We start from the raw sequence: 25,357 nt of genomic DNA on the forward strand, positions 1-25,357 counted from the left end.
AGCAAATATTAGACCAGTGTTTACAAGATCAAATTGGATCATCAAAATATAAGTTATTTACGGCGTAGAAAGCCTTGTCTAGTAAATAAGATTTCAATGCTTTGCGAAATGAAAAAAATGATGTTATGGATTTGATTTCAAATGACAGATGATTGTGCATTTTTTTCGAGTTATATAATATTGAACTTTTAACTAACTCTGAGCGTGGGGTAGGTAGATAAAGATCTTGCTCCGCGTTCCTGAGTGGATAAGTGTCAGATGGCCTTTCTTGAGAAGCTGATACATGCTTACGTATTAGGCAAACGAATTCAAATATAAATAAGGAAGGAAGAGTCAATATTTTTAATTCTTTAAAAAAGTCCCGGCAATGAGTTCTGCTGTTTAGTCCCAGTGAACATCGAACAGCTCTCTTCTGGAGCTTGAAAATGCGGTCAAATTGAGTCGCACAACGCGTACCCCAGAATGGAAGGGCATACCTGAGGTGCGACTCAAAAAGTGCATAATAAACAGTTCTAGCCACTTACATCAGAGAGAAAGTCTTGATTATATTAATTGATGCCTGGAGTGTGCATTCACCCATTCATAGAATGCTTAAATGCTCCTGATTTATCTAATCTGGGTTTTTTATGGGGATATGTTAAAGACAGTGCTTACAAATCTCGACCAACTATTATCGACAACAGGAGAGAAATGAATGTGGCTGCTTTTCGAAGTAGAACTCTACACATGCATGCCTCTTAGATCTTTTAAAAAGAGACACATTTTATGCAGTGATCAGGATAGGAAGGATTTTGAGCATTAGATTTCAACTAGCTAAAATCTGTCACATAATTATAAGCTTATATCTAGTTTTAATTCTGTAATAATTAAAATATGTTTTAAACATGTATCTTTTTATTACGATTGAATATTTTACTCTAGATCCTTTAATTTTTGTTAAATTAACGAAAGGTGTATCACAGCCACCTAGATTTTATCAAATAAAAAAGATCTACCTGATGCAAAATCATAAAAATAAAAATATCTAGGAAAATCTTTGACTAAAAGGTAGGCAACCTTAAGAATATTTTGAAGATACATGAATTCTTAATTGAATATCGGAATAATATACTGGGTGTTCCGTTTAAAATAAAGGAGTAATTTCGCTTTTAAAAGTGACCAATGTTTAATATTAATTTTGTCCCACCAAAACAAACAAAATGGTTATTTTAATGAAATATCAGTTTGAAATTTGAAATTTGTTCTTCATTTTTAGAAATTGTTAAATTTTAATAACCCTTACATTTTAGTGATATACTTCTTTAATAAAACTCACCTTTATTTTTCTCCTAGAATCCGAAAATCAATTAATATATAGGATATTCCATTACAAAAAACACAACTTTGATATGTAACTTTTTTTGGGGATACCCTGTAGAATTCTGTATATTTTTATAAAATGCTTTCAGTTGATATAAACTACCGTTCTCCTTAGAGCCTCCGCGTCGTATGAGAGGGGCCACCTTGTATTTAGTACGCCGTTTCTATAGGGAGGTACCCAAAAAAACCATTAATAACAAAAATAACATACTTCGTTTTCAAACAAGAGCCGTGGATCTAACGCAATCCGCAGAAATTCCTCATCACCGCTTTTTGTTAAAAACGATGTTTGATCGGGATAAAATGTAAATAGTTTTGTTTCCTTTAAGTTAGATATTTTTGGTGTAGACATAGAAAGGAGGACAAACACAATAGGTCTAATTATTACCTTAATACTGAGAAGAAAAAATATTAACATTTCTAAATATAACGACATCTTTCTTTAAAGATAACTTAAGTCAACACTCACCAGGTGCGGCCCATGTGGGATCCCTCCAAACACCCTCGTGATTTAAATGGTTCAGCGCCAATGACTTGCCGTCTTTGGTCTCCAATCCCCATAGTTTTTTAGCCGATGGGGCAATCTGTAACAAAAAGAAAACAATAATAAATACAGAGAAAACAATTAGAACATAAAAATTAAAAATAATAATAACAACAAACTCTTTTTCTATAATGAAATATTTGAGACACTGCCTAGCTACGTCGGAATACCGATTGCCGAAGTTAAGCGACGTTAGACGGTGCGAGTGGATGGACTATGTTGTGTTGTTGTTCCATGGCAAAAGTGTAAACTCTTTTGACAAGCACTGCTCATTCACGCCGGTTCAAGGCCGGATGAGATGGCATTTTTTGTGACATTGACAATAACATGGCCGAAGACCGCGGTTCGGATTCAATTTGGTCCAAATTGGCCTTAACAGGAAAAAGGAGAACTTAGGAGAACTTTAAAGGTAAATATGTTTTAGAAATAAAGACCAAAATATATAATGTAGGAACTCTAGGCTATTTGTCGATTAATTAACTACTTATAAACTATTTTCGTTTGAAGGAACTTAGCTATATTTAACACCGTTTCGTGACTGTATTTATTCACTACCTTATAATTCTAGAGAATTTATTATCACGCAACCCAGCTGATTAAAACAATTTAATAAGAAACATGTTTTGTGAATTAAGCAAATTTCTATAACAAAAAAGAGGTTTTTAACAAAAACTAAAACATAAGAAAATAGTTATTTATGTATCAAGGGAATTATAAGGGTATTTTAATTACCGAGGGCAAAGGTTCTGTCCCGACAATAATTGCCCGAGGTTATTAACACTAGAATTCCCGTGGTATACACAGATAATTTTAGTTCTGTAAAACTTCTATATCCTGTATCTCCGAAACTAAGCATTTTAGGACATATATATAAGAACTTTTTTACTTATTTTTATCTGCAAAATATGCTGCCGAAGTTTCCGGAATACAATTCGGACCACCCTGTATATATCAATCGGTTTTAAAACATTCTTCGTCGTCTCCCGGGGATGCCAAGTTGCCATTGCTCCTTATCTAGCCAGAGGTCGTCTTCGAGCTCTCGTTCTTTTATCTCCTTGTCTATTAAAATTCTTCTCTACAGCTCTTGCGTGGTCTACCACTTTTTCGTCGTCCCGCTGGTGCCCATCAGTTGAGGTTCTGTTTGGGAAGTCCCTCCTCTGACATTTTTTGTACGTGGCCATACCATATTAGTTGTTTCGTTCTTATGTCATCAGCTATTGTTCGTTTGACCCCCATAATTTCTCGTATTCTGTTGTTCGTATACCTTCCCTTCTGGATTTACCTGCCGCCTGTCTCCAGAATTCCATCCATATGTCGCTTCCACGGTGCGCAGGGTCTTATCTTTTAGCTACCATACTGCCATAGCAAACGATGCTTTTAACTATTGTGCTGTATATATGACGTTTGTTGGATTTAGAGATGTTACTATCCCACAAAACGCCGTTTAACAGAGATTGCCTTTCTTCCCTGAGGGTTTCTGTCCCTAATGACTTTATCAAGAGTGCCATCCTTTGAAACTTTGGCTCCTAACTATTATAATTATCATGCAGCCGTTAACATTTTGACCGTTTTCAAAGGGGAGAGGTTCTTGGAGTCCGCCAACGCACATATATTCCGTCTTATCTAAGTTTACTACCCCCAGTTGCTGTATTTTTCGATTAGCTTTCTGGTCATATACTCGAGATCGTCGGAGTCTTGTGCCAGTACTACTTGGTCGTCTGCAAAACTTAAGCTATAGATCAGGGTTTCTTAAAGTGTGGTCCACGGACCCCTTAGGGGTCCATCGCATGTGTATTAGGGGTCCGCGGTCCGCATTACGCCAGTTAACTGTAAACATATTTATTAAGAAAAGAAATAGTGTAGGGCGGCGAATTCAGTAGGTATTTAATCACTAAACACTACGCGATGCGCGTAAGGATCATAAAAACAAAGTTGAGGCTGTTCCCTTATCAAACGATGTTATTAATTCTAGAATTGTTGAAATGTCGTCAAATGTTTTACAAGTTGAAGAATTAATTGCTTCACCGTTTCCATTCAGCATTCAATTGGATGAAAGCACCGATGTGTTACAATGTAGCCAACTCTTGGTATTTGTCCGTTACGTACAACAAAGACACACGTAGTATTAAAGAAGAGTTTCTTTTTTGCAATTCACTTTTGGAGACTACAAAGGCTTCAGATGTTTTTGAAATGACAAAAAGGTTTTTCAACGAACAAAATATAGACTGGAAGACTAAACTTGGTAGTATCTGCACCGATGGAGCTCCCGCAGTGCTTGGTAATACGTCTGGTTTTGCGGCTTTGGTCAAGAAAGAGATCCCTCATGTCATAATAACTCATTGTGTCTTACATCGACATGCCTTGGTTTCACGGACTTTACCTACATTTCTGAAGAAAGTTATGTCTACATGTGTCAAAATTATTAACTTCATCAGAGCAAGAGCCTTAAACCACCGCGGCACCGCCTGTTTAAAAGACTTTGTCAAGAAATGGGGTCAGAACATGAAGTACTACTTTACTACACAGAAGTTCGTTGGCTGTCTAGGGGACAGGTCTTAAAGCGATTGTTTGACAGAAGTGTTACTTTTTCTAAAAGATAAAGGAAATTCACTGTCTGAATATCTAGAGAGCAAAGATTTTGTACGGGGGCTAGCGTATTTGGCAGATATATTTACTCAATTGAATGAGATTAACCTGTCTCTTCAAGGCTCTGCGATGCCCATCGTGGATGCATCATATGTAAACTGCCACTTTGGAAAAGGAGAGTGGAATCTGGTAACTTTGCAAATTTATCGATGTTTGAAAAGTTAATAGCACAAGGTGACGGCAACACGATATCAAAAATGCTACAGAAAGAGGTGTCTAAGCATATGGATACATTGCAAACTTCTTTTGAAGGCTACTTTAACTTAGAATCGCTTGAAAATGAAACGTGGGTGCGGGGTCCATTTATAATCGATACGGATAATATCAGCGATGAAGATCTCATTAAAGATGACTTAATTGACATGAGATCAAAAGAAGTTTTGAAAGCTGAATTTCATGCAAAAGATCTTGGCGAGTTTTGGTGTTCTTTAAGTCAAGCTTACTCTCTTCTTGTCAAGCGAGCTATGTCTCATTGATGCTAAACAGCAGCATCCTTCTCACTAATTTACTAGTGTACGTGTAATAAATCTACTAAAAAACGTATTTTTTTATGTAAATAAGGCTTTTTTATTTTCCTCTATTATTCCTGAGAGGGGTCCGTGGAATTGTACAAATTGCGAAAGTGGTCCGTGACTGTAAAAAGTTTAAGAAACCCTGCTATAGATGGTGTTGTCGTTTAACGGGATACCCATATGGCTACATTTCCGTTTCCATTGTAGCAGCGTCTTTTCTAAAACTATTTGGAGGAGCGTTGGGGATAGACAGCAACCTTGCTTTAATCCTTTATTTGGCATGAACTCGCTGGTGACTGAGTTTTTAATTTTTATTTTTATATAGGAGTTTTTATATATTTCTTTGACGGCTCAAGGAAGTGATGACTATTTATAGTTGGAGTAACCAAGACGATATAAGGTCAGTAAGAAATAAAAAAAACAAATAAATTCACAGTTTATTTTTCGAAGAAGTCCGGATTTCCCAGCTTTCCTGTCCGGAATTTCTCCGGGCTGGTCTAAAAACGCCACCAAAGCGAAAATTAGAATTCGACGGGAAGTTCGACAGAAGTAAACTCCGAATCGGCACTTGGCTCGAATGTTAAACGCCTTTAAGCCCTTTTCACGGCTTATTTAAATTCCCAAGAAACTCCAGCCATACGAAAACTTTTACCCGAGTATCTTTATTAAAATTGCTAAAACTGTTGACCCAGCCCTCGATTTCGTTAACGATTAAAACTATTCCGAAGAGTATTTTAAGTTGGGTTGAAAACACTACCAGAAAGAATTTGTTAGTAAAATAATTTTACATAAATGTATGTTTTACATGTATTGACTGATTTTTTTTCTGATGTTCATCATGATGAAAAATAAAAAAAATTGTGTGCACTATATTTGAAGTGAAACTTCTTCTGGCTTCCATCTGTCCGTCTCAGGACTCCATTCGGGTACCTCTATCCACGTGCAGAGTTTGATTCCAATTGACCAATAATTAAGCAAAAACATGATGATTTCGTCAATTTAGAGGCATCGGCATCGGTTTGAAACGTCGAGAGCGTCATCCTGTAGCCCGTCCCTAATTATGCCGAAATAGACCCACATTTTTCTTCAATATCAAATCCTTAGTCTCACCCTGATGAAGATCCAAACGAAACGTCGTATCCAACTTTGCAGGGTGGGACTGGGTGCACCGTTGCTCACATCATAGCCTACCCACCAAATTTGGTCGCGATCGGACAACATCAACTTTTTACGTTTCTTACGTCAAAGCTAACTGTCACAGTGACACGTTGAAAACGTGTCATACACGGTCAAGTTGGCCTTGGTCCAATTTATCAACATACCAAATTTCGTTTAAATCAACGATTTTTTCGCCATTGATGATGAAATTTCAAAGTGCACGAAACGTCGAAAAAATGGCATGAAAAGATGAAGCTCTTCGTGCACCCTCTATATTCCGAGTTTCAGCCCGATCTATCAATTATTTAATTTAATATGGTATATGGTCTATTTTTTAATGGGACATTTTGAGAAGTAGCAATTTTTAAGAGAGATGAGATGAACTTACAATTAATTTTAAAAATACATACCTATTTGTATTTTAGATGTTTTAATAATATGAATTAGTTGAACTTAATAATCATATTTAAGTAATGTATTGTCGAACCTCTACACCCTAAAGTCAATCTGTTTTCCAAAAATCAGCTTTTTACGTCAAGCGCTTTAAGCAGGATCGTGATTAATCAATGACCAGATTTTTCGAAACACCCTGTATACATTTTTAAAAAATATTAAAATATGTAAAAAAAACAAAATAAAACATACGTGTTTAAGCGTTTTTTTGGAAACTTGACCGTTTTTTAAATAAAAAATATTGTAATATTTGAGGGGTGGTTTCACCCTCTTGGAATTGGAATTTCGAAAAATCCCTTCTTATCGAACCTCTACTAGAATCAACCTGTATGCCAAAATTGAGCTTCTTACGTTGAGTGGTTTGAGCAGGATCGTGATTAATCAGTATGTCGGTCACTTAAGGATTTTATATATTAGTATAGATTGTTTTTGCTGCCGAATTACTAGAATGCAATATTTCAAGGCAGATGACGCATCTATTCGATAATTTTTATTCGAATAGTTTTCAACGAATGTTTTCTTACTAGCTATCGAATTATTCGAATGAATTGCAACTTTCGAATGTTTCGATAGTATTCATTCGATAATTCCCACTACTAATCAAAATACCTTTTTGTGTGTACAAAGAATTTTATTTATTTCAAACAGTGCCGTCTACACGGGTTTTACATTGAATATTTTTGGAAAAAAAAGTGGCAAACCTACCACTGACTTTTCAAAATCAAAATTATTTTCAAAATCTCTATTCATTTCTAAACATTTTTTATCTCTTGATTTGTTCGTCCGGCGCACAATTTTTGCGTAAAAAAATTTAAGTCAGTTTACTTCAGGTTCAAATCGCTGAAAATCTGAAGCGGTGACTGTTGTGTGGTAATCATTTCTGCATCGGCTGAAAGAAAATTAAGAAATAAAAGTTTTTTTTGTACAACAAAATAAACATTCTGATGCATGGAAGACGTGTATCAAATATAACATCAGAGATATTTGGGGAAAAAAAATAGAAAAATTTACCACCCTGCATCTGAAAAGTTCAGATGTTTAGGACATATTATATTTATATGATTTTTTTTCTTAGAATAGGCTCAAAAATCACCTCCTTAAATATTAGCATTTCATTAAGGAACACCCTGTATATTACAAACGATGTCAAAAAGTGAAGAAAAACAAAAACAGAATGAAAATCTAAAGTAGAATATTTTAAATACAGCGTAATACTCTCACTTCTTACAATGACCATCTATAATTTTCCCTTTCTTCCAGACAAAAACGAAAGAAAAATCTTTACTTTCGCTAAGATATTCGGAAACAACTCACAAATCCAAGCCGAAGAACTATTTAAATTCGTACAGCCATTAGCGTCAAATAAAAATATATTATTCTCTAGAAAAGCAACATTCTCTTACAGTTCCCGAACGTAATTTGATTGTTCCCCTGGCACTTAAAGAGCTGATTTATCGTGGCAAACGGTCATTTTATTGTCGCGATGGCAATGACTCCCATTACTGGAAACCAATTGAGCTAAAAATAAACAGGACTGGCAAGTTCGCAAATAGTTTACGCGCACAGAGAGACCCTCTGCACTTTGCTGCAACTAAAGCTTCATTCAGAGCCACGAAATTGGTGGAACAAATTAGCGGTTTCGATTAGCGTAGAAGGTTGTTCCTCTAATTTCAATGTAGGCATTCAGAACGTCAAAATTAGTAGTAGTCGTTTTCAATTAGTAGAAAAAGTCATGAAACTTTTAACCTTTGCCACTAATTATACTTCAAAACATAGATAAATGAAACAAGTTTAGATTGGAAAGTGCCCATAAGGACAATGTAAACACTATTTGGCGCTATTCTTGCAACGGTCGCGACCCAAAACTTTTGAAAATTTCGGAGCGGTTCGGCTTTTTCCGGAATTATATCGCCAAATATTGTTTATTCAAATTTATTATTATTTTCGTTTAATTTTATAAATAAAATACAGTGTGATGCATACAAGAAACTTTATTTTATAAAAGGACGCATGTATGAAATACCTATGAAACATTGGAAACCGACGTTATGCCCAGATCCACGATGGTTTTTGCAGTTCACAGTTCACAGCACAGCTTTTTAAGTTTTTAATGCCACTTTTTCACAATTATCACCGGTTGGAGTAAATAAAACTTGAGTTGAACTCACAAGATAGCAATAATTACTTTGAAAATGGACGCTATAAACACTTTTCGGAATTAATTTAATGAGAGCGGTTTAGATTTTGAAAGATTATTATGATTTTTGAAGATTCTGACTTTGACAAGAGAAAATTATTTCTGTTTTTGTTTGCCGTTGTTCTTAGTGACCGCTATAGCAGCGCCAGATCGCGTATAACGGTCGCGACCCAAAATTTTTACGAGCTTTCCAATCTAAACTCTAAGCATTTATCTATGACTTCAAGATTTGCGAGTAATGTCATTTTGGCCTTGGATTATCATCCGTCAAGAGAAATTGAGGTTAGAAATGAAGGGTTTATTGTTTTATAAGCTAATTATTAGGCTTTATCTATAGAAACAAGCTGTTGCTAGGATATTCTAATAATTATAATAATTGTATTTCTTAAAGCTACATTCCGAACCTCGCAATTAGTGGTTTCGTTTAGCGTAGAAGTTTGTTCCTCTAATTTGAATGTAAGAATTTAGAACGTCAAAATTAGTGGTAGGAATGTACATTTTGGCCTTTGATTATCATCCTTCAAGACAAAATTTGGTTAGACATCAAAAGTTTATTGTTTTATAAGCTAAATATTAGGCTTTCTCTATGGATACAACTGACTACCGCAATCTGTTGATAGGATATTTTATTAATTTTAATTGTGTTTTTTGGACAATGTGAATGATCGTAAACTAAAAAGTATAAAGTGTAATTGAAACCACTAAGTTATTCCACTAATTGCGAGGTTCTGAATGAAGCTTTAGACATTGGAAATTATTCACACCGTAAATTCCTAAGTACAGTATAATTTATTCTACACTAAGTTAGAGGTTCCGAATGAAGCTCAAGACGGTACGGCAACGGAACATGGAACATGACTGACAGGTGTAAACAGACCTTAAAACGATTTTACCTGTACCAAAAATACATATTAAAGATAACGAAACGTGACTGACAGATGTGAACAGACCTTAAAACAGTTTTACCTGTACCGAAAATATATACTAAAGGTGAAAATACTGAAATAGGCTCTCTAACAGTGATGTAGCGAATACACAAAATTGACTTTGCGTGTTTTCGTAATTCAAAAAATTGAAAGTGATTGAAAGTCGTTTTTGTTGATGGTTATTAGGCAAATTTGAACAGAAAGACTCTGTAAAGATGGTTTTGGTTTGGATTTTAACCCAGTGACACTTTACAAAAAAATATATATATTATTTTATTATCTCTTAGTTAAAGAAAAGTTTTTATTTTTACGTTTTAGAGTAAACTAAAAACAATAGTTTACAGGTCTTGTAATGAACATTCATTTTAATTGACAGAATATCTTGACTATATGAATAATAATGATCAATGCTAGTTATATTAATTAATTAGTTTTATTACATTAATAATTAATTATATAAATGTTAAATAAAGTAAATATTATACAGGGTGTCCCATAACAGAGTACACACACTAAAGGCACATTATCTCGTAAACTAGAAGAAATACAATAATTATTCAATTAGAGAAAAGTTGCACCTTCATACTCTACAATGCCATGTTGCGAAATCAAAAAAAAATCCGATTACTTCCGAAGATATTTTTCGGAAACCCCGAATTTTTCCGCGAATTCAATTTTACTTAATAGAAACTTCACATTCCCATTGCAACTTTTCCTGCTCTACAAGATAAGATTAATAGATTTTTAATCTGACGTTTCGTTACCGACATACCATCATCAACTTTATTTTTAGCCGACCATACCAACAGGTATGGTAGGCTATTAAGATCGGCAAAAAAAGTTTTTTTAATTTCACTCAAATTGAGTTACTTGGGTCATAAATGACCTAAATACAAAATATTTTTATGGTGTCTCTCTGTCTATCCGTCTGCAACACGATAACTCAAAAACCGCTAAACCGATTTTAACCAAATTTGGCACAAAAATACTGTGGCACCCGAGAATCTGGCCATAAGTATTTTTATACCTTAAAACATAGTTATAACATACATAACATAACAGGAAATAAAAAAGGTAATATGGAAGAAAATAGTTAGAGCAGTCAAAACCAAACAATATCTACACCTGAGGTACTCACCATGCTTTGACAACAGAGTCCAAATACACTCCAAAATATAATCTATCCTCTTTTCCGAAAAAAACAACACGTATCACATGTATCACTCTTCACAGGAAACACATCTACAACTATAAAACTCAAATCACAAGTACAAAAAAGACACCTCAAATCAAACAACTGATACTTCTACGACACAGAGAACCACCCTATTCACGAAAATAACTATTGAAATAGAGAGTATTTACAAGGAATGTACAGAGATCTGTACAGTATTTACAAAAATCATATCGCTATAAGTATAAACGCAGACAGGCAAAGCTGACTATCTGACAGGACTGGGTGCGCGTGTACCGAAGAACACCAAACAAAGGTCCAAGGGCTTCAAGCCTGCCTGATGATGGAAGGCCAGCTGGCCTGCTCATGTTATGACGGAGTCGGCCCTGTTGCCAAACTTACACACGCAAAAGAGTTTTCATATTCCGAATACAAGAGAACTCTTATATGATAAATTTCACAAATTTAAGGTCTCACTGAGAACCCAGAAATTAGTGGAATAAATTAGAGTAAAAATATGATCCTCTAATTTCAATGTAAGCATTCAGAACGTCAAAATTAGTGGTAGTCATTTTCAATTAGTAGAAAACGTTAACAAACTTTTGACTTTTGCCACTAATTAACTTCCAAAATTTGCGAACAATGTCATTTTGGCCTTTGATTATCTTTCGTCAAAAGAATTGTGGTTAGAAATGAAAAGTTGATTGTTTTATAAGCTAATTATTAGGCTTTCTCTATACATATACAACTGACTACAGCAAGCGGTTGCTAGGATATTCTATTAATTTTAATTATATTTCTTAAATTTCATTCAGAACCTCCCAGTTAGTGGAATAAATTAGTGGTTTCAATTACATTTTATACTTTTTAGTGTGCGATCATTCACAATGTCTAAAAAACACAATTAAAATTAATAAAATATCCCAGCGACAGCTTGCAGTAGTCTGTTGTATCCATAGATAAAGCATAATATTTAGCTTATAAAACAATAACTTTTGATTTCTAACCAAGATTTTTCTTGACATTCCTCGCAAATTTTGAAGTATAATTATTAGTGGAAAAGTCAAAAAGTTTGTTAACTTTTTCCACTAATTGAAAATTCCTACCACTAATTATGACGTTATAAATGCTTACATTAAAATTAGGTGAACAAACTTCTACGGCTAATTGAAACTACTAATTTATTCCACTGATTTCGAGGTTCTGAATGAAGCTTTAGATACTGTGAATGATCGGTAACTTTTAAGTATAAAGTATAACTGAAACCATTAATTTAATCCACTAATTTCCAGGTTTTGAATGAGGACTTACGATCATTCCCAATGTTTAAAAAAATACAATTTAAATTAATAGAATATCCTAGCAACAGCTTGCGGTAGTCAGTTATTTTTATTTGATTCATCCACAAAATGATTTTTTTATTAGGTATTAATTTCAATTATGCCTTTAAAATCGCAAGCAAGCCACTAAAACTTTTATATTTTTAACTGAATTGATGTCTGTGTACTTATCTTGTTCAAATGCATCCCCCGAAGATTTATTTTCTCACTGCTTTAATTTTTACGCCAACATGGCCACTCCAAAGACCTATTTTAGCAAATATGACTAGTAGTTTGAATCTTGCCACACATGCGTAACAGCCTTTCGGTTTTTCCATTTTTGAACGAATGTGTGTCGATATTTTTCCCAAAAAGCATTTTCGTGTGCGTACAATCAGCTAACTTTTCCCAAATATTTCCTGCCTAGGCTAATCATCATCATTCTTCTAATTCACTAAACATCGCTGAAAACTTATTGCCTTACGGTTTTTCATCATCATTTTGCGCAGTACTTACGGCATATTCGCGCCACTTCTTCTTAAACACTTTGTGGTACTTTTAGTAGGCATCGGATCGAACTTCTGATGTCAGAATTTAGTACGTGTTTTCCAAATAACACACGGGAATCTCACCTTCAATAACTCCTTTATTCCGTCGTAGGACTCAGGACTACATAAGAGCGACCCGACAATCTCAATCGCCTGTTCTTAAACCTAACTAGTAGCTCGAGCCGTCAAGAGTTTTAGACGATCGGGAAGCTACGCTGTTGCGTGCTCGTAAGAAAAATGTACGATACATTTCAATGTACGGTGTACGTGTCGTACAATTTTATTGTACGAAACGTACAATCCACAATTATCATTGTACTTTGCATCTTTGCAAGCACTGGACCCGGGACCCGGGACCGGGGACCGAACACACAACATACTACGCAAGGAACCCTCGTTGCTAGGTTAAATTTAGCTTTAAACAAAAATACGTAAACTAACACTACGCACGTAATACGCACGTACGTAGTGAAATGATGTACTGTGTATATTATAGGGTGTGCTATCTTATTAGTACTGTGGTTTAACTTGAAAATTAGTAGCGATTTATTTTTGTAGTTTATAGGTACTTTCTACGTATGCCTAATATGCCTAGTTTCTAATATCCTAATTCAAATAGGTAATTTTTTTAGATTTTCACTTAAATTCAAACATACGTAGGTATTCTAGAACTTGATTTATGGAAAATATATTATTTAAAAATATAATAATTATAGTTAAACAATTCTGAAGGTATTGCTATTTTGTAGATTTTATTACTAGGTACATTAGTAAAGTATAAAGTATAGTAGCATAGTAAATATGTACGTATCGTACAACATAACAAGTATAGCCAGAGACGTGAGAAATATAAAATAACACGGCGACCGGTGCTATCCCCAAGTCTCTTCCTATATTTGTACAACTGTACTCGTACGCTTCTGTTACGGGTGACTCATATTCATTCTACTCCGTTGCCGTCCGCTCTTGATCTCGTGAATTTCGTCGTACAATTGTACGACACGCACTGTACGATACAATTAAGTGTACTGTACGAAGTGTGCTAGTACAACCAATTGTACTGGTTTTGCCCATCACTATAGAGTTTGTCCCAAGCTATCATTCTTGTTACATAATATTTATATAGTCATTCTCTGAATTATATAAATGTACATAAAAAAAGTAAATAACGGTATAGGAAACCTGAGCCAAAAATATAATATATTTCTTTTTTTTTTATTTAACTGTTTATACAAGAGAGTATACCGGGTGCGTCTCAAAAGTGGCTCACCCCTATAATTTTTTTAAAAAATAAAAAATTGTATTTTAAAATTCAATCTAGAGTGCTATGAGTGGCTATGCTAGAAACACAAATTTTTAATCAAGGAGCCTTGGAAAAATAGGTTTGATCATCTAATGTTTTCAGTGTCTTGTCCTGGTCGGGTTTGGTTTGGATGACCAAATCGTATTTTTAAATATATCTCAATTTTTTCAAATGGAACAAGGGTGGCTCATTAGCATTCAATTCATCAGTATCAATTTGATACTACACACTCAGTATTTCGAGTCAAATTCTCGTTATGAACCGCATGTTATAATTTCAAATAAACCATATACGAAAATGTCAAAAGTTGACATATGATATGTCATTATTTTCAGAGTGTTATTTTCTATCGAATAAAGTAAAGAAATACCGAGAGTGCCATTTAAAAAATCTAAAAGTTGTAGTCATTTCCGGTGAAACAGGAAGTGACCGAAAAGTTATAGGAGTGAGTCACTTTGAGACGCACCCGGTATAGCTTGTTTTTTATGATAAATGCAGATAACAAACGTGTCTAGCAAATGAAAACAAACAAACAGAGACATAAAAATCAGTTCAAACTTTTATCGCATACTAAAAACCTTGAAAATTACTATCTGTAGAGTTGCATTTCATGGCTATATTGATAATTTACCACTGCAATCAATAAAAATACTAGCATATTTTTTTTATTGAGGTTAGTTTATTGTTATCATTTATAACTGAAGAACGACTGGACCGATTTTAATAACCTCAGATTTGTTGGAATTGTAGAACATTAAAATATCGGAAAATTCACGGAAACTAAAATTATACAGAAAATTAATTTTTAAAAAAATTAGGTTTGGAATTCCGTCATTTTCAGCAACTGACAGCTGACGTCACACACGCTAAAAGCACTCATCCGCAGAGGCAGAAATCTACGCTATCGAAAGATACGTACAACTTATCCGGGTTAACTATGCCGGGTCCAGACCAAAACGACAAAAAATAAACACGATTTTGAGGCAAAAACAAGACAAACTTGCGACAAAAAATGGGGAATCCTGACAAGACAAACTTGAGACAGTACAACAAAGTCAAAAGTTTAGTTCATGTTTAGTTGTTGTGAATGAGTTTTATTAACCATGTGTAATTTCACTGGTCTCCTACTGTCGGCAACACACCCCATTCACACTGCGCCGACAACTTTTCGTAAATATACTTAAAACATAGACACTTTGGATCTTTACCGACTGAGACGGGACATTGAAAAGTTACCGAATTTAAACAAAACAAAAATAAGACAAAAAATATCGCAGAAATGTATTGGATTTGTCGCAATTTTGTCTAAAACATGAATGTTTCTGTCTTGTCGTTGTTTTATCTGCTTGGTCTGGACCCGGCATTAGATAGGAACAAAACTAGGAACTCGGAAACAAAAAATAGCCATCTTATTCCGATAGTAAAACAGGATTCAGTACCTATCAAATTCCTAGAAAAAAAAAGACTCTAATTATTTCACCACAGACACAAATAAAATAAAACTGAAAATAAAATAAATGCCCTTTGATAAAAATATTTAGAGCGTAATTTAGGGATAAAGCATCGCAAGTGGCAACGCCGCTTCATTATGACAAGGGGGATCGTCCGATCAACCAGACGGATCTTGAAACAGGTACGAGAGCAAAATAAATATTGGGTCAGGACCGTACCGAAGGGATTTTTTTAACTTGAAATATTCAAATTCAAACTGGTTTATTTTTAAATCGGTTTTGATTTCATTCTAATTATCATAAAGTTTGCTAGTCATTGATACAAGATAAATATTCACAATTTAAAAACTTGAAAAGGTTTCCTGGTTCACGAAATGTCAAGACATATCAAATTCCTATTGTGTTACTTTTATATTACCTTTAAAAAATTAGTTCTCATTAAATCCCTAGACAACGGATGGCGAATCGTTTTGAGTCGCGGAAAGCTCAAATTTTGTTCATATTTTATTTAGTATTAGATCGTGAGTCACTAATGCCCATTTACCCCAGAATTAAGTTTTCTAAAAAATTTAACTCAGTATTTTTTAAATTCCAACATTGGTTTGTCATTTTTTTCAATAAGTAAAATTTGAGTATTCTCTGGGCGTGGCTACTTTGGGCCTAAGCTGAATATCGACAAAACTAAAATAATGTGCACTCCCCGGAAGATCACAACAATGCTATAAAAAATCGGAGAGCTATTGGAATATGTAGCGGAATTCAATTACCTCGGCAGCTTGATTTCGAAAAAGGCCAATATCGACTCTGAAATTCAGCACAGGATTAGCAGCGCATCAAGAGCATTCTGGTAATTAAAACGACAGGGTTTTCTACAATCATGACTTGAGCACAAAAACGAAACTTCAGTGTACCGAGCAATCGAAACCTGGGTACCGTACCGCCGGCACATGAACGCATTAAACAAGTTGCACAGAGACCTCAGACAGACTATTAAGAAACAAATGGCTCCATCTTGTCTCAAACGTATCGGTCCTTGAAAAAACTAACTGCGAGAGTATTGAAGTCATGAATACCAAATCTTGCTTATGAGCTGGTCACGTATGCAGAATGCAAGAAAACAGCATACCAAAATCTCTGTTTTACGGTGAGCTTGTAGACGGTAAGAGGAGGTCGGGTGGACAACTCAAAAGGTACAAGGATATTTTCCACGAAAATTTAAAGGAGATTAACATGCAGAATGAGTGGGAAGAAGCAGCTTAAAATAGAACGCAATGGAGAAGAATTGTAAAGTCAGTTAACAGCCACAACCAAAAAATAAAGAGGCAACAAAGCAATGAGATTTCCAAATGTCCGAGTGCGGTAGACAGATAACATCACGTATCGGGCTTTCAGTCACAGAAAGCTCATGAAAGAAAACGCCTTGGTTAACCATCTTCTGATGCGTGTCAAATACTCGTCAGCGAGTAATGGCAGTATATATGTATGTATGTATGTAAGTAAAATTGTAAACTTTATTTGCTATTTTTAAACACTTTTGCTTTATCTGAAACACTATTCCAGTTGAGGGTTGGAACCTTTGGTGTTACACAGCAAATAGTATTAAATCAATAATATAAAACTTTTGCTGTATAGCGTTTCGCTAACCATGTTAGCATCATCAGCAGATGATTATAATGGTTAGCGAAACGCGCGTCCAGTGTAAAAGTAAAAGTGTTTTGGTGTATTGTGGTGATTTAGTGTTTTTATTTTGCTCTGAAACACTACAAACGCATTTGTCGACATTTGCGTAACTTTAGAACTGTGATGATCAAACTGAAAGTTATAGACAGTATTTAAATTGCTGTTGTGTCAATGCCCAGTGTGCTTGAAAAAATAAAAACAGAATGTAAATTATCTACACAAATTAGAAAATCTAAATAAACCCGCTTAAACAAACAAATGGTTACCTAGCAATCATAGGCTTGCCATCACTGCTCTAGACGAGAGAGAGAGAGAGAGAGAGAGAGAGAGAGATCTTCCGTCTAAATTCACTTCAAGTAAAACATCCGTTCTTTTTCGTCTGCGCACAATGTTTGACAGGTAAAACGGTCAATGTAGATGGGGCTTTATACATTGTATATTATGCACGTTTAATACCACGCTTGAATGTTTAATACTCTATATAAATTCACTACGGAATGTAATTAAATTTAAACGTGTAGTTCAGCCAGAGAGGCTTTAGCAGACACAATTAACCCTAGGTCGGCTTTAGAAGCTTTTAAATGTAATTAAATTTTAGCAAAAATGTTTTTTTTTTTGTAATTATTTTGAAAAGACATTATCAATTAAATTGAAATAAAAGGAATTAAAATGTAGAATGTATGAATGGGGTTAATCACCGCGGCCTTACAGATCTATTGTGTCCTCCTTGACAGTATCTGAGCCTAAGTTTTAATATAGGGCAATCCTCCATCTCATAAATTCGTACCAAAGTTTATGGCACGAATGGTTGTCGTCTCGACGCGCTCAGTAATGAGGTGTTCAGGTGTCAGCCCTAATCTACTGAGGTGTTCTCCATTGAGAAGACAGTGTCCTGTTAAAAAAAACCCGTGATAATCCGAAGATTGTTCTTACTTAAATCAAGGAAAAAATCTTTGATTTTTCTCGGTCGAGTTCTAAGAAATTTCTTCAGTATCTTAGACCGTTGGAGTATTTCCCATTCCAGGTTAAAGATGGAGTCTTCCAGGTCCTTGAGTTCCACTTTAAGTTGATTTCCACTTCAAAGTATACATTGGTCAAATGTTTTCCTCTTTAGAGTGGCATTCTGGATTTGAATATGACGAGTTTCTTCTATAACTCCTCCGCATGCTAACTTAATTTTTCTGTTGATTTCTGGTAGTAGAGATAAAACCTAGATTTTACCGCATTGCGAGTTGGTTAGCGTGGTTATTTGAGGTGTGTTAATTCATTGGCAAACTTAGGTTTAGAGCGCTTATCCTAGGTTTTACCTCATTTCGGACATTTACAGTAACATATACAAGATTGTTCACCACATACGACACAGAGTATTGTAGCTAAACTATTAGATTTTTTACAAATTGTAAGTTTTGGGATCGTTGAAGAGTATTAGAGCTACAATTTAAAAATATTTTTTGATGCAGATGTCCCAAATAAATAAAAAATATCAAAGTTGTATTTTTTAAACGGAACACCCTGTATTACATTTTAGTTTCTACGATTAAAAATAAAGGTAAATTTGATTAAGGTTTATTACACGTAAACCTTACCGTTTTTGAAATATTTTCAATTTTGTGAAATTGAAGTAAAAATTTTAAGGCTTCATTTCTCCAAGGGTTTTAAAGTTTTAATGCTAAATATTTACTGAAGTCTATTTATTGATCAGTAATTGTGTTACAATAATAAACCTCATACAGATATTCAAATTTTATTTTAAATAATTTCTAGCTTTAAACGGCAGTAACTAACGGAACGCCCCTCATATTTTAGGAGAATCAGTTGCACAATTTAATTGTCTATCAAATTGTATTATACCACTATTTACCTATCCGTTTTTAAAGCAACAAATGTACAAAATGTACAGGCATCATTTTCGTTTTTAGCAAAACGATAATATTACTAGCCCATTTGTATGCAAAAAGAAAACTATTTAAATCTTTATAAAAGAGTAGAGTAAATATAAATTAAATATACTCACCATTATTTTAGCCCAAATATTAATTCGTTACAAATTATCGTAAATAAAATGGATTTGAATCAGAAATCAATATAATAATAAATGAGGAAATGAACGTCTCTGTTGTTATAAATAAGTATTTGTCAAAAATGAAACATCATTTTTAAGAATTACTTTACCACACACTGTCTAATACACATGATAAAATTCAGTTTTTAGTATTTGAGCTATTATTATTAATCAACGCAAACAAGTCAATTAATGTAGTTTGAATACTGGAATCATATTAATTGGTCTCTTTAACAAATATTTAAACAGTCTTTCTACTTTCTAATGAAATAAACGAACTATATCGACAATATCAGTATTCGTAATTTTTTAAAAAAAAAATTTGGTACATCTTAAAAATAAATCTAAAATGTCAAATATTTCAGGTATATTGATAAATGTCTAAATTACAATAAAATGCATTTTCCACGGAAACTTCAAGAGATAGGTAAAAATGGATAATACAATTTGATAGACAATTAAATTGGGTATCTTTATTCTCGGTCAAATATACAGAGTGGTTCCATTTAAATTAAAACAAGTTATTGCTGCTTAAAGCTAGTAATTATTTAAAATAAATTTTAGACACTCTGTATAAGGTAGTATTTTTTTATTATTGCAACACAATAAATTGATCAATAAATAAACTTCAAAGTAAATATTTAGTATTAAAAACTTTGCTACCCTGGAGAAATGAAGCCTTGATATTTTTATTTATTTGGGATACTATGTATCTTGTAAAATATTTTTTAACTCAGCCTCAATAGTCCTTCAACAAACCTAAAACTTACAATTTGAAAGATTCTAATCGTTTAGCTATAGCCAATACTCCGTGTCGTATGTGAACAACCCTGTATAACCGATTTGCTGCAATCTATGCCCAGAAGGTGTGAAGAGGTCATCAGACAGAAAGGATATTTTACGAAATATTAATTCTATTTTCACACATTAATAGATCTTTTTTTCATATAATCTAAAGATGTTTACCCAACCTTTTGAATGTCCTTAAAATAAGACATCTAGACTTCAACATTTTATTTGGGTTAATAGAAAAATTGCTATTACTTTGTAGGCAATATTATATTCGAATTTTCAAAGTTGCTATAATTTTGGCCACTACTCTGTGTCAGTGATGACAGGTATTGATGAATTTTGATTCCAAATATCTCTGAGAACCATTACTGTAGCGATTTTTACCAAGAGACCTTTTTACGTAAATGTATAAGTTTTTACTCAGTATAAAATGCGGGTACGATTTTGAAAAGTTATTAGCTCCTCTCAAACCAGCAACATAGGTGGTATGGCTCCTCTACAAGTAGGAGCCATATTGACATCAAAATCCCAAATTTCTTATGTCAAAAAAACTCCTGCATAATCTTCAATTTTCAATAAGTTGACGTTACTTCAGAAATTATTTGGAAAAACTTGAAATAAAATAAAATCCTTCTACACCCTGTATCTCCGAAACTAAACATTTAATGACATAATTTATACGACCTTTTTTACTATTTTTATCTGGCAGAATATGCTGCCGAAGTTTCCGGAATACAGTTCGACCACCTGTATATATTCTTCTACTATTTCCAGTGCTGTGTTATTGGCTTAGAATAACATCTTTTCTGTCTACTACTAGTTCAAGTTGAGACATTTAGTTTTTGCTAAGTCAATTTAAGACCTAATTTATTGCTGGCTGTTCGTTAAATTGTGCTTGTAATTCTTCAGGACTATTATTGGCAATTAGGACTATGTCATCAGCGAATCTTAGATGGTTAAGATATTCTCCATCTATTTTTAATCCTTTGTTGGTTCAGTCGAGTTGACGGAAGATTTCTTCTAGTGTTGCTGTAAACAGCTTTGGGGATATCGCGTCTTCCTGTCGAATTCTCTGGCCAGTTGGGAACTCTGGAATTATTTTAGATATTGTTGCGAGCCGGTGTGGACTCGACCTAACCTCACAATATGGCCCGCCCTCGGATGACCTTAACATCGCATAGACACCGCAATGACTCATTCGTTCGAGAAGAATCGAGACTCACTAGAATGGACTCGTACATACGAGAACATTCGAAACCTTCTCTATGCGCCAAACGATCTATGGACTATTCTAGATTTATTTTTACCTGTCGGTATAAAAGCTGGCGGCAGTGGCCTAGAGGGCAGTTATAAATATACAGTTGACGCGCTAAAAATTCAAAATAAATTCTTAGTTATAAATCGTTTGTAAATAGCTCTATAAGTCGTTTATCGTTATTAGTTTTGTTAATTAGTGTTAAATAAATAGTGTTTAAATAAATTGTGACTTTCATCCACACGGAACCGACGAAAAACGTAACAATTGGTGTCAGGTGTGGCGTGTGTGATAGACTAGAAAAATAAAAGACTAACAATGGCTCCGAAGAAATTGTTGAAAGTCTTGAAAGTGTCCGAACTGAAATCCATATTTGAAGAGAGAGAGTGCGAGACAGATGGAAAGAAAAGCATTTTGCAAACTAGACTGAGAGACGTTTTGAGGGAGGAAGGAGAGGATCCGGACACATTTTGCTTTGAGTTCGAAGGAGACCTTGACTCGTGCCTACAAAATTAGAAGCTAAAATGACGGAAAACTCTCAAAAATTAGAAGACAGTTTGAATGATAAAATGACAGAGAATTCTCAAAAATTGGACGACAACCTGAACAATTTGAATAGTAAAATAATTCACTTGGAAGTTAATCTAGAAGAGAAAATCAGTGATAAAATTAATATTTTGGAAGATAAGATAGCAGAAAATTCTAAAGACATACAGGCCAGCTTTAATAATAAAATACTTAATTTAGAAGAAAGATAACAGAAAATTCCAGGGAATTAGAAGAAAAGATTATAGAGAATTCTACGGAGCTACAAGACAAAAATAACACAAATTGGAGGACGATGTAAATAAAAAATCGAAATTTTAAAAACAAGAAATAGAAAAGGCCAATTCACCAAAATGTCAAGAAACATCGGAGGCACCGAAACTAGTCGAAAATAAGTATATCTCAAAGTCAGCTATTAAGCCTCCACAGTTTGACGGAAAAACCGCTTGGGCCAATTATTTTGCCAGTTTGAGGCCGCTGCGAGAGCGAACGGATGGACAATCGCCGAAAAGGCTACCGCTTTGACTGTCGCACTGGGAGGAAGATGCGACTGATATCCTGCAAACATTGTCACCATCGGAACAGGGAGATTATCAGCAATTGGTACGACATTTAGAAATGAGGTACCGCCAAGCTCATTTGGAACATGTCTATCATTCCCAGCTAAAAAATCGCATTCAAAAAACAAATGAGTCTCTGCAGGAGTTTGAAGCCGACGTAGCCCGCCTCGTTCGCCTTGCGCACCCTGCTACGCCAGAGAATGTTAAGGAGCGGTTGGCAGTACAGGCATCTCCGACGGCTTACGTGATAACGAGACAAGACAAGCACTTCTCCTAGCCCACCCAACGCACTTGGTGGATGCTTTAGCACGTGCCCTAGAATTTGAGGCCGCGAAACAAAGTTCTAGGTCTTTAGGAAGAGTACAGGCCATTGACGAATGTTCCGACGAATCCGTGGAAGGGATTGTTCGGAAGGTAATGGACCAGTACATGGGCAAGAAAGGACCGATTCGTTGCTGGAACCGCGGACAGGTGGGACACGTGCGAAGCCGCTGTAAGGAGAAGAACGAAGAACCGGTTTCGTCGAGGTCGGAAAACTACTAAGGGTCGAAAAGAAGGGGCACACGTCGACATGTACCCAACATGCCCCAACGAAAACTGCCCAAGTCGCCTCGCTACAACACAAATTCAACAGCATTTTTGTGGATGGTTTTGTCGATGGAGAGTTCCGGACCATGCTGTTGGATACAGGAGCGACGAAAACTATTATCGCATTCCGGACATTTTAAAACATCGAAGAAGGTTAAACCAAATGGCGACTACGTACTGCCACGGGGGGCTCCGCTGCTGTCCATGGAGAAGTAAACTTAATTTTGTTATTGGGAGCACCAGTTTTGAACATCCAGTGTTAGTAGCAGATATCGAAGATGAACTTAATCTCGGAATGGACATCATGACCACTAAAGGTTTTGAACTAAACTTCAAGCAGGGAATTTTGAAAAATAAAATGAAGAAGAAGTGGTTCTACATCGAAAATGTGAGGAGATGCTTCGCGTGGTGGTAGCAGAAGATGTTTCTATCCCTGAGCGCTGTGAGATATTTTTGGATGGTTGCCTGAAGGTAAAATGAATAATGGGAGTATTATCCTGTTGGAGCCAAGGAACCATGACAGCGAAATAGGACGAGGTCGCTGTTGGAAAAGCCCTGCTACGAGCGAAGAAGACTGTACCGGTGAGAGTAATGAACACGAATTATTATTCTGTATCCTTGAAGAAGGGAACCCCTTTAGGGTACTGTTGTTCGGTCTCCTCAGTCATTCGAAGCGTGGAAGCCTCCATAGTTTCGACTTCAAAAATTCCGGACAAAATGGTGAAGGAGTTAGTAAACGTTAAAGGATTATCTCCCGAAAACAGAAGAAAATTGAGAAACCTAATAATCAAGTATCAAGACGTGTTTGATAAAGGAGAAGAAGGAGATAGAGGTCGTACCAATCTAGTACAACATAAAATTGACACCGGAGATGCACGACCAATCGAACAAAATCCGAGAAGACATCCGCTCGCCAAACGTGAAGAAGCTGACAAAATCCTTCGAGAAATGAAAGAAGAGGGTGTCATCGAACCATCTAACAGCCCGTGGACATCGCCGGTAGTACTAGTAAAGCAGAAAGACGGTACCACCAGGTTCTGTGTTGATTATCGGCAGCTCAATAATGTTACCAAGAAGGATAGCTATCCCCTCCCGAGGATAGACGATACTCTAGACACACTGGCGGGGTCAACGATATTCTCTACGTTAGATCTGAAGAGAGGATATTGGCAAGTCGACATGGCGCCGAAAGACAGAGAAGACAGCGTTCTCGGTGGGCTCCGGACTGTGGCAATTTACCGTCATGCCTTTGGATTGTGCAACGCGCCAGCTACCTTTGAGAGACTAATGGAGTCTGTGTTAAAGGGACTATCCTGGACTACCTGTTTAGTGTACCTGGATGACATCATAGTGGTTGGGAAATCCTTTGACCATCATCTGAAGAATTAGGAAGAAGTTTTCAAGCGACTAAGGAGTTCTGGTTTGAAACTTAGCCCCAAGAAATGTCATCCGTGTCAAGAAAAGGTACACTACTTGGGCTATGTAGTCTCCTCCCAAGGAGTTGCGGTAGATCCACAGAAGACCAAGACAGTGGAAGAGTGGCCGATACCTAAAGATAAACACGAACTACGAAGCTTTTTGGACTATGCACATACTATCGACGCTATGTGCAGGGTTTCGCCACCATCGCAAAACCATTGACCAGACTTCCCGAAGGCGAGAGGCGTTTCTCTTGGGACTCAGATTCTGACGAGGCATTCCGAAAATTGAAGGCCCTGACTAGTGCGCCCATACTTAGCTACCCTCTTGGCAACGGAAACTTTATATTGGATACCGACGCTATCAATGTTGCATTAGGCGCTGTTCTGTCTCAGATCCAGGATGGTCAAGAAAAAGTCATTGGTTAATTTAGTAAGACCTTGTCCAAACCGGAAAGGAACTACTGTGTAACCAGACGAGAATTACTTGCAGTAGTTAAAGCAGTGTAACACTTCTACAAGTATCTCTTTGGAAGAAAGTTCTTGTTAAGAATAGACCATGCTGCTTTGAAATGGCTGTTGCAGTTTAAGAATCCTGAAGGGCAGGTAGCTAGATGGATTGAACGATTACAAGAATTTGAATTCGACACAGAACATCGACTGGGGCAATCCATCGGAATGTCGACGCACTTTCCAGAAGACCGTGCGCTAAGGACTGTAAGCATTGTTCCCGAGCTGAAGAGAAAGAAGTGAAACCCCTAAGAACAACTGTGGTTAATGATAGTTGGTAACCCGGAGATCTTGCAAATGACCAAACCAGTGACCCAGAATTAGGTTTAGTAATTAACTGAAAAACACAGGCCAAA

The 25,357-nt window shown here is 35.5% G+C and overlaps 1 protein-coding gene across 10 annotated transcripts in view; it reads right to left on the reverse strand.

The window, feature by feature from the left end:
* The window catches only part of LOC115878934 (pumilio homolog 2-like), a 476,089-nt gene that overhangs the window by 351,893 nt on the left and 98,839 nt on the right, over window positions 1-25,357 (reverse strand). For all 10 annotated transcript variants that reach the window (XM_030895648.1, XM_030895897.1, XM_030895966.1 and 7 more), the window contains one exon: window positions 1,829-1,943. In XM_030895648.1, coding sequence (XP_030751508.1) covers window positions 1,829-1,943 — 115 coding nt within the window. The remainder of the gene's footprint in view (window positions 1-1,828; window positions 1,944-25,357) is intronic.

This window comes from Sitophilus oryzae, unplaced genomic scaffold, assembly GCF_002938485.1.
Source record: "Sitophilus oryzae breed Bouriz unplaced genomic scaffold, Soryzae_2.0 scaffold_1000_pilon_pilon, whole genome shotgun sequence".
Lineage (NCBI taxonomy): Eukaryota > Metazoa > Arthropoda > Insecta > Coleoptera > Curculionidae > Sitophilus > Sitophilus oryzae.